Source organism: Myotis lucifugus, unplaced genomic scaffold (genome assembly GCF_000147115.1).
Source record: "Myotis lucifugus unplaced genomic scaffold, Myoluc2.0 scaffold_72, whole genome shotgun sequence".
In the NCBI taxonomy this organism is placed as follows: Eukaryota; Metazoa; Chordata; class Mammalia; order Chiroptera; family Vespertilionidae; genus Myotis; species Myotis lucifugus.
This window is the reverse complement of record NW_005871120.1, coordinates 3,985,325-3,998,933: the sequence shown is the minus strand read 5'-3', so window position 1 is coordinate 3,998,933 and position 13,609 is coordinate 3,985,325. Positions and strand designations below refer to the sequence as shown.

Sequence of the window (13,609 nt, the reverse complement as noted above, 5' to 3'; positions counted from 1 at the left end):
TCAACAAACATAATAAAAAAAATCATGTGTAAATTACACTTCTTTAACTCAATCTTATTTATTTATATTCAAAGGAAGTAAAAATACTTTGGCAAATTAAGAATCTCACACATGTTCTGCAATAGCAATTCTGTAAATCTGAGTTTTCATATGCTAAATTTAACTAAATGAGGATTCATACTTTAAACAAATAGACCAAAAAAAACCCACTTCTTCATATTAAGAACGCATACTATTTCCCAATCACCTGAGAAGCTCAGCTAGTCTTAGAGAATGATGGGAAATTTAAAGCACATATAATTCGAACTTTTTATTTTACAAATATGAGGAAACTGAGAACCAGAGAGATTAAATTATTTTCCCAAAAGTGCTTAACCAGTTAGTAAAGAAAACATCTTAAGATGAAAAAGTAATCTACTAAACAAATTCATTTATACAAATAATAAAGTAATTCTATAAAAGTACTTTACTTTCAGAAACATCCCCTAGCCACACACCATCCGGTTTTTAGACAGCTCATTCACAAAACAAAAATTAACATTAATAAACATTTTCTCAAGGGAAAAAGAACACATTTATGAAATTACAGAATGCAATGTAATCTACACTTTGAATATTAACCACTTAATAGGGCAAAACTAACTGAATCGATATGCAATGCACTTCTACTTAAAATGTCAAAGCTTTAATGGTATATTGTATTTTAATATCCATATACAAGAAAATAAATCACATGGGTTTTCTTCCTCTCTACAAACTAATGGTAAGAAACCTAATTTAATATTTCCCAAACAATTCAAACACAAATATAAATTATTCAAAAGCTGCTTTCATTAGCACATTTTTCTTTGGAAGGAAAAAAATGAACAGAGTTTAATACCATTATATAAAAATCCTGGAAATTATGCACAAGGACTAGCCAGGAGCTTTGCCCAAAAAAAGGGTATGCTGTTTTTCATGTGTATACATGAAAATCAAGTAAGAATTATAAAGATCTATAGTATTATTAAAAATAAATACACTTCTTAAAATATCCATTTTTTAAAACTTAAAAATTATTGCCTAAACTAAGCAATTCAAACTGTATTTCCTAGGCCCTAAACAAACACTTGGGTTTTCAATTACCTGAATTCCAGCTCTACCCCACAGCCTTCACTGTAGTGGCCCTGGGACCCTTAGTCCTGAGGCTCTCCATTCTCACGCACCCATGGGCCTATATTTCACATTTCCAGGCACTATATTTGCAGCTCTCTCTATCTCCTTCCCTAGATCCTTCCAAGGCCCAGCCCATAGCATCTACTTAATAAACCAATCAACCATTACTAGAAAACCAGTTGTCTGCTCTCTACCTTCTTCCTGGTTTGTTCTGTGTAGATGTCTGGAGTGTGGTTTCACACACAATGGAGTGTCCATATGTGGAGCTCAAGTAGTTAGAATATTCATTCATTCATCCCACAAATATTATGGAGCATCTACTATATGCTAGGCCATGTTCCTGATGCTAGGAATACAGCCATAAATAAAATCTGAAAAAATTCCTGCTCTCAAGACACATTCTAGTAGAGTGGAGACAGATCATAAACAAAATACATCAAATACACATTATACAAATAGGAAGGAGAGTGACAGAGCAGTCATTCCAGGAAGCACTATTCAGAGCAAGGTTCCTATGAAATTTCTGGAGTTAGGCCTTCTAGAACCTTCCACAACTGTCCTTGGGGATGGGGCTTGCTGGGCTGAGGGTACTCTTAGTCTGCAAACAGGTAATCTACATGTTAGTTTAGGATTTTTTTTCATTTTATAGTTCTTTATCCCTAGTTACCAACATTCATAGGCACTTGCCACTAAACAGGTGTTGGTAAGAAAATTTTGTAGAAGAAACTGTCAGTTGTAAGAATGCACATTAAACCTTCCAAAAAGCTTAAGAAACACAAACTGTTTTGTCTGTGGTGCTAATTCTTCATCTAAACATGCATAGACTATTAATTTTCTTTTCAGAAAAAGGAAAGGGTAAACTTTAGCTCAGTCTCTGAATAAAATATATCAAACAGAATTAATGAGATTTTAATACCTATAATTTCTCAACTCCTTAAAACATTACTAAATGAGTATGAAAGCTATTAAAGACTACTGGGCTGTATGAAACAGACTCAGGGGCCAACCTGGAGGGATTTCCACAGACCCAAGATGGAACAAAAAAAAAATTTTTTAATCCTCACCTTAGGATATTTCTCCATTGATTTTCAGAGAGAGTGGAAGGGAGGGGGGATGAGGAGAGGGGAGTAGGGGGGCGGGGAAAGAGGGAGAGGGGAAGGGAGAGGGAGAGGGAGAGAAACATCAATGTGAGAGAGACACTCAATTGGTTGCCTCCCACACGAGCCCCGCAACTGGCCAGGGATTGAACCTGCAACCCAGGTACATGCCCTTGACTGGGAATAGAACCGGAGACCCTTCAGTGCACAGGCCGACACTCTTCAACAACTGAGCCATGCCAGCAAGGACCAAGGTGGAACAATTTGATCATCATCATTAAAAAAAAAAAAAAAAGATATCTGTAATGGATTGAAATATATCAAAAAGCTAAAATCCAAAAGTTTATATTAAGTCTTGAAAAAAGTCACTGGTCACCTTCAGAGGATGTTAAGAAACTGACTCAGCCTGACAACTAGTATATAAAGGGAAAGAACCAAGTAAATAAAATATAAACTTCTGGCCGAAACCGGTTTGGCTCAGTGGATAGAGCGTCGGCCTGCGGACTGAAGGGTCCCAGGTTCGATTCCGGTCAAGGGCATGTACTTGGGTTGCGGGCACATCCCCAGTGGGAGATGTGCGGGAGGCAGCTGATCGATGTTTCTCTCTCATCGATGTTTCTAGCTCTCTATCTCTCTCCCTTCCTCTCTGTAAAAAAATCAATAAAATATATTTTTAAAAAAAAAAATATATAAACTTCTGAACACAGTTCCCATGATCCTAAGATTTCACAATGGTTGAGATTACAATGTGCATGAAAACACTCTGAACTGGAAAGAGCTAAACAAAGGGATAGTTGTTTCTGCTGTTGCTGCTGCTAATTGTCCCCACTTTCAATAACACTAGTTCATGAATCTAATCTCAAGAGTGACATGTGCCAAGTACTTTTCTAAGTACTTAACATCATTTTCTCCTTTAATCCTTACAATTATTCTATGCAGTGGGAAATAGTGTTTTCTAATACTGTCCTTTGAGTTTAAATATAGTAGTCGCCCCTAATCCTCAGGAAATACATTCCAAGACCTCAAATACGACCTCAGTGGATGTCTAAAACCTTGAATAGTACCAAGCCTTATATACAGTTGACCTTTGAACAACACGGATTTGAACTACATGGTCCACTTATACACTGATTTTTTTCATTTGATCCTTGAAGTTCAAACCCATGTTCACAAGTCAACTTTATAGTTGGGAATCCACGTAAGCAGACAGCTGTAGTTATTCACAGATTTTCAACTACAAAGGAGGTCTGTAGTTATTCATGGATTTTGAACTGCAAGGGAGGCCTCTAACCCCCAAGTTGTTCAAGGGTCAACTATATATAATAAGTCCTCACTTGACGACATGGATAAGTTCTGGGACTTTAGGCAAAATGACATATGTTGAAACCAATTTTACCATAGGCTAATTGATATAAACAAGTTAAGTTCCTACAGCATAGAAGATGTTGAACAAAATGACATTACTTGAGGACCTGCTGTTTAAACCTATAATAAAGTTTAATTTATAAATTAGACACAATAAGAGATTTACAATAGCTAATAAAATAGAATAATTATAACAATACACTGTTATAACAATTATGTGAGTAGCCCTAGCTGGTTTGGCTCAGTGGATAGAGCATCGGCCTTCGGACTGAAGGGTCCCGGGTTCGATTCCAGACCAGGGCACATGCCCAGGTCGTGGGCTCCATCCCCAGTAGGGGATGTGCAAGAGGCAGCCGATCAATGATTCTCTCTCATCATTGATGTTTCTCTCTCTCTCCCTCCCTCTCCCTTCCTCTCTGAAATCAATAAAAATATATTTTTAAAAAATTTTTTAATTATGTGAATAGTTTGGGGGCCATTATTAAGTAAAATAAGGGTTACTTGGACACAAGCACTCTGATACGGTGACAATTGATCTGATAACCAAGACAGCTACTAAATGACTAATAGGTCGTAGTTATATAGCATGAATATGCTGGACAAAGGGATGATTCACATCCCCAGTGGGATGGAGTGGGATGGCCTGAGATTTCATTATGCTACTAAGAACAGCGCACAATTTAAAACTTATGAATTGTTTATTTCTGGAATTTTCCATTTAATACTTTTGGACTGCAATTGACCATAGATAACTAAAACAATAGAAAGCGAAATGACAGATAATGGGGAACTACTGAACCAGCTCCACCACTTAGCAGCTCTTTCTAGTTGTGTAACCATCCCGAAGTACTTCTCTGTGCTTCAGTTCCCTAGTGTATAACATGGAGATGATAAGTGTCCTTACCTCCCAGCCCTATTTGTAATACGATAAGCATATCTAGCACATATTTGTTTAGTTGATTATTTGGTTAATGCCTACTTCCCCTTCTAGGCTGTAGGCTCCATGAGGCCAGAGAGCTCTATTTCCGGAACCTAGTCCAGACTTCATAAATAGTGGAAACTCATTTGATATTTGTTGAATAAGTAAATGAATTTACAGTAGAAAACAGGAGAGCTGAATAACTGCTCACGTTCAAAACTCAGCCAATATCTCCAGAATTTCAAAGCTGAAGATTTCCTTGTAATTCCTCAACTATCAAGGGGGTCACATCACGTTAAGTACCTCTAAGCCCTGTGGACCAGAATCAGCCCAAGAACAATAGTGCCTGAACTCCCTGGGGTTTTCAATAGAGAAGCTGCCAAATTTGGCAACTACAGTTTATCCAGGGCAAGCTATCAGTGTTTTTGTATTTTGAACGCTTGCCCTTTTTAATTCGAGAAACTGACACAATCACAGTCCCTGGTGTGTTCTGAGTTTCAGTCCCAAATTATACAAGATGTGCAACAAATAGAATGTAGGAAAAAAGAAACAACACCCTTGAGTGCAGTACAAAATGTGACTCACCAGCTAGAAGAGTTGGTTATTATTTATTGAACAGCTGTTGTGATCAAGTCACTATGCTAACAAGTGCTTTACTTGAATCATCATCTCATTTGATTCTCCCCATAACCCTCTGACAGAGGTATTGTCATTCCTATAAACTGGAGAGTCCCTATATAGTTTGTCCAACGTTCCATGGCTCAGAAATCACAGAACTCAGAATTAAGTCCAAATGTATCAGAAACCAAATTCCATACACCCAACCACCAAAGGGTGAGCCCTGCAAAAATAAATTAAAAGAACCAAGTTGATAGTTTTCATCATAAACCCTAAACATCAGCAACAAATATTTGGCAGAATCACAAAAGGATTTTTTTTGTTGTTGAGAAAAAGTAAATGTATGAACTAAAGTCACTAGCTACTTCTACAATAAATGTGGTATGTCTATCATAATTCCAGTTTGAGTTGTTTCATCTACTTTGAGAATGTATGTTTGGGTAGCAGTTCTCAAGGTGTGGTCTGTAGCCCCCTAGGGGTCCCTGAGACCTCTGTAAGGTATCTGTGAAGTCAAAACTTTTTCCCTAATAATGCTATAGTTATTTGCCTTTTGCAGTGTTGCTATTGGCAATGACGGTACAAAAGTAATCGTGGGTAAAACTGCTGATGCCTGAATCAAAGCAATGGCACCAAACTGTACTAGTCATCATTGTGTTCTTTACCACCACATACTTGCAAAAGGAAAAAAAAAAGTCAGTTTCATTTAAGAATGTCCTTTGAGGAAGCAGTAAAAATGAATAATAGTGTTAAATCTCAACCTTGAATGCATGTCTTTCTCATAATCTGTGACAAACGGGAAAAAGTGCCAACAGCATTTCCATTGCACTCAGATGTACCATGATTGTCAAGAAAAGCATCCATGCAACTGTTTGGGTTACAAGCTGAACTAGCTGCTTTTTTGGTAGAATATTCTTTATATTTGACCTACAGACAAACTATGGTCATTTAGATGAGTATTTGGCAGACTATTCCTGAAAAATGAACAAAATGAGTCTGCCACTTCAAGGAAAACAACTGACAGTATTTGTTGCCAATGATAAAATCAAACTTTCAAGTGAAAACAAAAATTCTGGAAAACTCTTATCTGCCACTGTGAAACTGACATCTTCCCAATATTAAAGGCTTTGTTTATGTCGACATTGGGAAGATCTGTATAACAAAACACCAATATTTTCCAAATAATCAATGCATGATGTTACAAAATCACACCTGGGTAAAGATTCATGCTTCAAGAATCCAATGGGCTTTTAATAGCATATAAAGAAATTGATTAATGGGATTTCAGATCCATTTTGCAAGTAACCCTTAAGAAACTACCACTTGTCTGTTGGGTGTTAGTTTGGTATCTAAGAAAAATATCCACAGTTATCTAAAAAGGCGATTAAAATGTTCCTCCATTTTCCAACTACCTCTACATCAAAGTAAAGCCAAATTTTCTACACATTCATCAACATCCTGCAACAATGCCAAAGAAGCTAAAAAAATCTAGCTGACATATTTTAAAATGGCTAAAATAATAAATAAATTTTATGTGTATTTTACCACAGTTTTTAAAAAATCCAGTCTTTGATTAATACAGACATTAAAGAGATCTGCAGAAATGTCAAATAGTGCCACTCTTCTCACCAAATTTCTTTGTTTATGAAAATATTTTTTTGCCTTAGCCGGTTTGGCTTGGTAGATAGAGCGTCAGCCTGCGGACTGAAGGGTCCTGGGGTCGATTCCTGCCAAGGGCACGTACCTTGGTTGCAGGCTCAATCCCTGGCCCTAGTTGGAGTGCATGCAGGAGGCAATCAATCAATGTGTCTCTCTCACATTGATGTTTTTCTCTCTCTGTCTCTCCCCCTCCCTCCCACTCTCTCTAAAAATCAATGGAAAAATATCCTTGGGTGAGGATTAACAAAAAATAATAAAAGCACAAGTACCTTTAAAAAATATTTTAATCTGGTTATTTTTATAAAAATATGTTATTTATATTAACATGCAATGGGTACAATGGGCTTATTATTTTTAAATGAGTCAAGGAAAGACTTTTGAATCTTCTGTTTCAATTTCTAATAAGGTAAATATCAACATATAACTTACATAAACACAAGTTCTTTAGCTTCCATAGTAATTTTTAGAAGTATAAAGGGGTCCTGAGACCAAAAAGTTTAAGAACCACTGGCTTGTGGAAAAAGACTCATAAACCAGTCAGAGCTACTCCTGACCATTACAATCCCAGAATTCCAACACCTTCTCAAATCTGTCCTGTCCCAGCTTCCACCCTCTGGTTCTACTATTGCTGCCACCATCAGCCTTGGGGGGAGGGGAACTTGACCTTCCAGCCTATTCCAAGGGAATGAGCCTCTCTTACCTCAGCAGAGCATGCTAGACAGTTCCCTTCCTGTATTCAAAAAAACTCTCCCCTCTTCTATAAAACCATGATTGTGGGTGGAGTGACTGAGCATGTTTGTTTTATCTTCCTAATATTTAAGAGGGGAGAAATAAGATGTCTGGAAGCATTCTCTGACAGTTTCACCTTTGGTCTTTGTGACTCGACCTATAATAGGAAAAAACAGAAGTTCTAGACAAACACATCATCTTTTTGCTTGTGGCCCAAGGCAGAAAAGAACAGGGTCCAGTGGTTCATCCCAAATGGTGTGGAAGGGCCCTGCTCCCTCCCATCACTCAAATCATATTATTTCTCCCTGTTTTTAATAATATCTGCTCCTCACTTTGGGGATAATTTCCAAATTCCTAGTCCTGAAACTTCTTGCTACCTTCTCTCTCAGTGATTGGCCACCCTATCTAAAATTACACACACACACACACACACACACACACACACATATTCCATATCCTTCTTCCTGCTTTATATTTTCTCCTTAGAAGTTAACATAAAACAAACTTTATATTTTATTTATTTGTTTACTGTCTGACTGCAGTAGTAGAGCAGAACAACCAAAAGGCAGGAATTTTTGTCTGCTGTATTCACTGCTGTATCCCCAGCACCTAGAACTGTGCCCGGCACAAAATGAATCATTTGTTGAATGAATGAATGAACAAGCCAGGGGTTCCTGGCCTGTCATATTCTGCAACTCAGTCCTGCATTCTCCACCATACCATAGACACTTCAAAGGCCTCTCACCCACTCCTGACTTAAAACTGTCCCCAAGTCAATTCCAGAAACTTAAAATGTCATTTCCCATTCAAACCATCAAGCCCCTTGCCTCCCCCAGTTGTCTGTTTAAACCAGGCTCCAAGTCTATCAAGTTGATCTTACTACTCTCATATCTCTCCCATCATCTCCATCACCACTATTGTTACCTTGGCTCAAGCTACCATCAGTCCTGCTTGGATTTACTGAAACAGCTTACTAATTTCCAGTCTCACACCTTCTAATACAGTCCCTGGAACTGAAAGAGTTAGCTTTCTAAAACTGCAAATCAGATCACTTAAGCCTCCTGCATAAAACCTATCAGTGGCTCCCCATTACCTACAGGACTGAATCCAAACCCCTTCCCAAGTGACCCACAACCTTCCTTGTCCTAATGAACTACTTACAATTGCCCAACCCACCAAGAAACACAACCTCAAACCTTTGCCCATACTATTCCCACTGCAACAAATGTTCTGCTTCTATCTACCTGGAGAGCCACTGCTCAATCTCAAAACTCACCCCAAGTTCATGCACCTCCCTAAAGCGTTCCTGACTCTACATACTCTATAACATTTATAACTGTGAGCTCGAGGAGGTAAGGAACTGTCATGACTCTACCTGTGCATCCTCAGGGCCAGGTGCATTGTAAGAGCACAATAAAGATTTCCAAGGAGTGAGTGAATGTGCATAAATAATCAAAGTCCACCTTCCACAAAGCCTGTTTGGATAAAATAGAGGAGTAGCTTCCTTTCACGCTGCCAGGCTAGTTCAGGAATCCCCAGTTTACTCTACCCATGTTCATTTCTACAGAGCCCTCTACTGGGTATTTTTAACCCCATATTCTGAAAAGGGGATGAGAGGGAAAGGCTAATGCCCAACATTGTATAAAAAAAATATCTACCACAAATCCAAAGACAGGCTAAAAGAAATCTTACATATATAACCTTAACCCCATGTATGAAAAGCGTTTTCTACACACCATGTGATCATCTCAATTTGGCAGATTTGAACGTCTGGAGAATCGAACTGTGCAATTTCAAAAAGGGGCAGGAAGTTGTGTAGACATCCTCTATTAGTGGAGTCCTGTCCACAAAGATTTTCCAAATAAGCTGAATACAGCAAAATTCATGGTCTCAGGGAAACAGTTAAAGGAGGGAATACCATGTAAAGAAATCACTGGTTTAGCTAAGCCTTGTCTTTCCCTACCTTCCATCCAGTACTAAAACTTTTCCTTATAAATACATAATACACACAATTTAGAGAAAAAGGGAATTTACCAAATTTACATACACTATTTGAAGTTTTTTTAAAAAAATCAACAAACCCATTCTAGATTTTTTTGCCTGCGTCTTTAGACCCTTGGTCCATAAACTGAAAATAAAATTACCCATAAATCAACAAAAATTTTTTGTTAATTTGGGTACTGCCAAAAATTCAAAGACTTGGCCATTTCCAGACATACTTGATTACATCTGTTCTTATTTTTGAAATTCAAGTAATGCCCTGTTCAAAGTATCCCTGACAGAATTGCTATCATTGTCATACTTAATTTTACATAGTATAGCACAGCTCCATTCTCTGGAATCTATCCCACTATTTCTGAGGACAGAGCCTAAAGATGCCAAAATGTCTAGCAGTAATTACATCTGCACCCCACTCCACTGGCACCTTCAGAGTCGAGAGCGAGAGCCACTCTCCTACAGGGAAAAACACGTGTCATGGAAGAATCTCTCAAGTGAACTGCGAAGTGCAGTTTCTGACCTCATCAATGTAGCATTTAAAACTCTCGAGGTCAGTGGTTCTCAACCTTGGCTGCACATTAGAATCACCTGGGAACCTTGTTAAAATCCTGATTTCTGGGCCTCATCCTCCGGAAATTCTGTTTCTTTGTTACTAATGATGAGACCCAGAAATCAGGATTTTAACAAGATTCCCAGGTGATTCTAATGTGCAGCCAAGGTTGAGAACCACTGCTCTAGGTAGAGGTAATTATCAGGTGAAAATGTTCTTCTACTACATCATTATTCAACTACTAGCAAAATTACCTACAGGACTGCCCAAGAAACACAACTTCTAATAAAGTTCTAATAAAGAAAAATCAGGAGAAGGATAAAGCACCCTGGCCAGATAACCAATAAGTGAATGATGTGGGGAACTCTGATCACAAGCAGAGAAAGAAAATATCAATTGAGCATATAGGATTGTCTGAAGGCTGACAACCTATTCAGGCCCTCAAACTCAACCATGTACGTCTCTGATTACTTCTCCCATCTCTGATTTGAGCTGTTACTTCTCCTTCTGAGGATTCCCTTTCCTGGGGTTTTTCACTGTGTAATTATGCAACATGTGGGCACAATAAAACATATAATATAGCTTTACTGATTTAGGCTTTTAAAAATCAATGTGATTTTCTCTACATACTACCTAAGTAGATGTTCCTTCAATCTGGAAGATTTTAGTAAAACATAAGGACTATTTTTTGAAAGTGTTTTTTAGAATCCTTACTTTTGTTCCCATTTACTTAAATATCACTTCCTAGACTTCAAATATTTTTGTCCTGTATGAAAATAATAAAATTAAAGAAGCCCAGTGAAAACAACAAGAACAGCAGTAAGGAACTTAAGACTTGGACAAGGGACCAGATACTAATCTGAGGGGCTGGAGGAAGGGGGTCTAAATATTGCTCTGAGTGCACTGCTCACTTTCAAGTCACCTGATGGTTTGAGAAGTTCGACATTCTAAAATACTGTAGTCTATATGATAACACAAATACCATGATAAGCATCGTTAAATAAAGTTGAAATCTGAAAATGCAAAATTTTTTTTTTAAAAAGAGACATAGGCAAAAGGAGTGTACACTTAGGAGTACATGATTCCATCTAACTGTCAGAGTCCTACAGGGCTGAGCTGACTTCCTTGTCCCAGCAAAGGGAGGCCTAGACAGGAGAAATGTTTTATTCTTCACATTGTTGGAAAAGGGCACAAGAAAACGTTTTGATGGGACTTAAGGGTGACCAAATGAAATGCAAAGGCAACTTCTTAAAGTGCTTCAAAGTTCTGATTGCAGGGCTTCGAAGGTACCCTGACATTCATCAGGCCTGCCCCCAGAATTTCAGAAATATTAACAGCCAACTGGCAAGGAGATACATTTTCAAAGTTCTACTTCCTTCTATGGTCTCACCTAGGTCAGCACTGCCACAGTGTGAACAAATCTGTGATATTTGACTCATTGGAGGAAAAGTCCTACTGGCTCTGAGATGCCCTCTCAGTAAGGTATCCAGAGACAGATACTGATGCTGGAAAGAGATTGGTTTGTGTTTTGGTTTTGTTTTTTCAACACAAACAGGATTAGGGAGGGAAATGACTAGGCAAAGAAATACACGTACCTTTCAGCTGGTCAACAACAACGCTGGGGCCTAGGCGTTCAGTAACTCTCCCATCCTCCATTTCATACCGATCATCTAGGTATTTTGCAGTGGCCTCGGAAATGTGAACCTTGCCAGCCACTCCCAGCTGCTCCATGAGATTGGCCAGGTTCACGTCATTGGACCAAACGTCGAATTTAAACCTCCTCATGCCCAAGATGCCACACAAGACAGTCCCCGTGTGAACCCCCACACGCATGTTCACCATTTCTTTCTTCTCCTGGCAGAAGTGCTCGATGGCTTTTATCATGCCCAAGCCCATTTCGATGCAGCAGTAGGCATGGTCGGCCCGGGGCTCGGGGCACCCTGCCACACAGTAGTAGCAGTCTCCCAGGGTGCTGATTTTCTCACACTTGGTCTCTTCACACAACCGGTCGAAGCGACCAAACAGGTCATTGAGGAGACCCACCAGAGCATGAGCAGACTTGTTGGCACTCATCTTGGTGAAGCCCACAATGTCTGCAAATAAAATACTGACCTCTTCGATCTGCTGCATCTTAAATGGGCGGAATGCTATAGGGGCTTTCTGTATGGAAGACTTTTTCTTCCTGTTCTTGGGGCTGGAGGTAGCATGCCTTTTCACAGAATTCTCACTCTCCTCGTCCCCCTGTTTCATCAAGTCATCAGCTATGATTCTTGGCATCACAGAATGAATCATCCTCTCTTTCAGGGCTTTTTCCACTTCCAGATCCTTCCCATGCATAATTGACTGTCCCACCTTGAGGAAGGTGCTCCTGGATCTCACCTGGGACATGATGAAGAGGTGGATCCCAATGGCATGAATGCAGACATGGAGTAGGGCTCGGCTCAGCAGCTCCCAGTGCCCGGGCCCTGCTTCGGGTGAGGGGAAGCAGTCTTCATCTTGGAAATGATAGCCAAAGGTCTCAAAAAGAACAGAATACGCCACTCCCAAAAACAAGCTCAAGTACAAAGGTAAGTGCATGACGGTGTAGAGCAAAAAGAGCACTTCGATGCACATGGAAAAGCTCCCCACTTGAGATAAGCAAGTGACTGTGGACTTCGCTGCGGGAGTATGATTGGAGCTGTCAACACGTCCTGAGAGAGGCGTCAGAACCTGGACCTGGGCAGCCAGGGTCAGAGCGAACACCAGGAGGGTGAAGACCAGCGAGGTCCACACATAATGTCGGGCGTACAGCCTGGTGAAGGTAAACAGGAAGAAGCCCACACACACCACGAGGAAGCACAGAGCGGGGGCTGCCATGACAATCAGTTTGGATCTCATGTGGACCCCAAAATAGATGCTCCAGAGCAGGCAGGCGAAGCCCATGTAGAACAGCGCGTACCGGAAGCGGCGCTGGGTCTGCGGGAAGCAGCGCTCCAGACAAGCCTCCTCCAGGTTCACCGAGTCGAACTTGGGGTCCCACCACCGGCGGGAGGCCCTCTCGAACAGCTGGGGCAGCTTCTTCTGCCTGCGCAGGCGGCCCCCGGCGCCCGCTCTCCGGGGGACACCCCCCGAGTCCCCGGAGCTGCTGCAGCTGGAGGAGATGCTGTACTTGCAGTGCTTGGGGTGGCTGTTGGACGACAGCTGCCTGGGGTTAATTTTGACCCTCACGCTGTTGCTGTCTCCGCTGGAGTCGCAGCTCACTTCGGTGCTGTGGTGCGGCAGCAGCTGCTGGTGGGGCGGGGAGGCCATGTTGCCGCGCGCCCGCAGCCGCCCCCGGCCGGGATCGCCGCTACCTGTCAGCGGGACAAGCAGAGTTAGGCCGGGGTACACGCACCTGAAGGCCACCCGCTCTGCCCACGTCCCCGGGGCGGCCCCCGCGCTCTACTGGCAAAGGCGCCATCTGCTCACAACACTGCGGTCCTGTCTGACCCGCGCTCCCACCGCCCCACCTCGAGGGCGACGGCGGGAATCGGGGGGTGGGCC

At 40.8% G+C, this 13,609-nt stretch overlaps 1 protein-coding gene across 2 annotated transcripts in view; it reads right to left on the bottom strand.

The window, feature by feature from the left end:
• ADCY9 (adenylate cyclase 9) overlaps positions 1 to 13,454 on the bottom strand; it is a 130,527-nt gene extending 117,073 nt beyond the window's left edge. Inside the window, exon 1 of one of the 2 annotated variants that reach the window (XM_023755256.1) lies at positions 11,683 to 13,454. In XM_023755256.1, coding sequence (XP_023611024.1) covers positions 11,683 to 13,375 — 1,693 coding nt within the window. In that variant the 5' untranslated portion in view covers positions 13,376 to 13,454. The remainder of the gene's footprint in view (positions 1 to 11,682) is intronic. The other variant, XM_014457296.2, reaches the window with a different exon arrangement.
• Between the last annotated feature and the right edge of the window lie 155 nt (positions 13,455 to 13,609).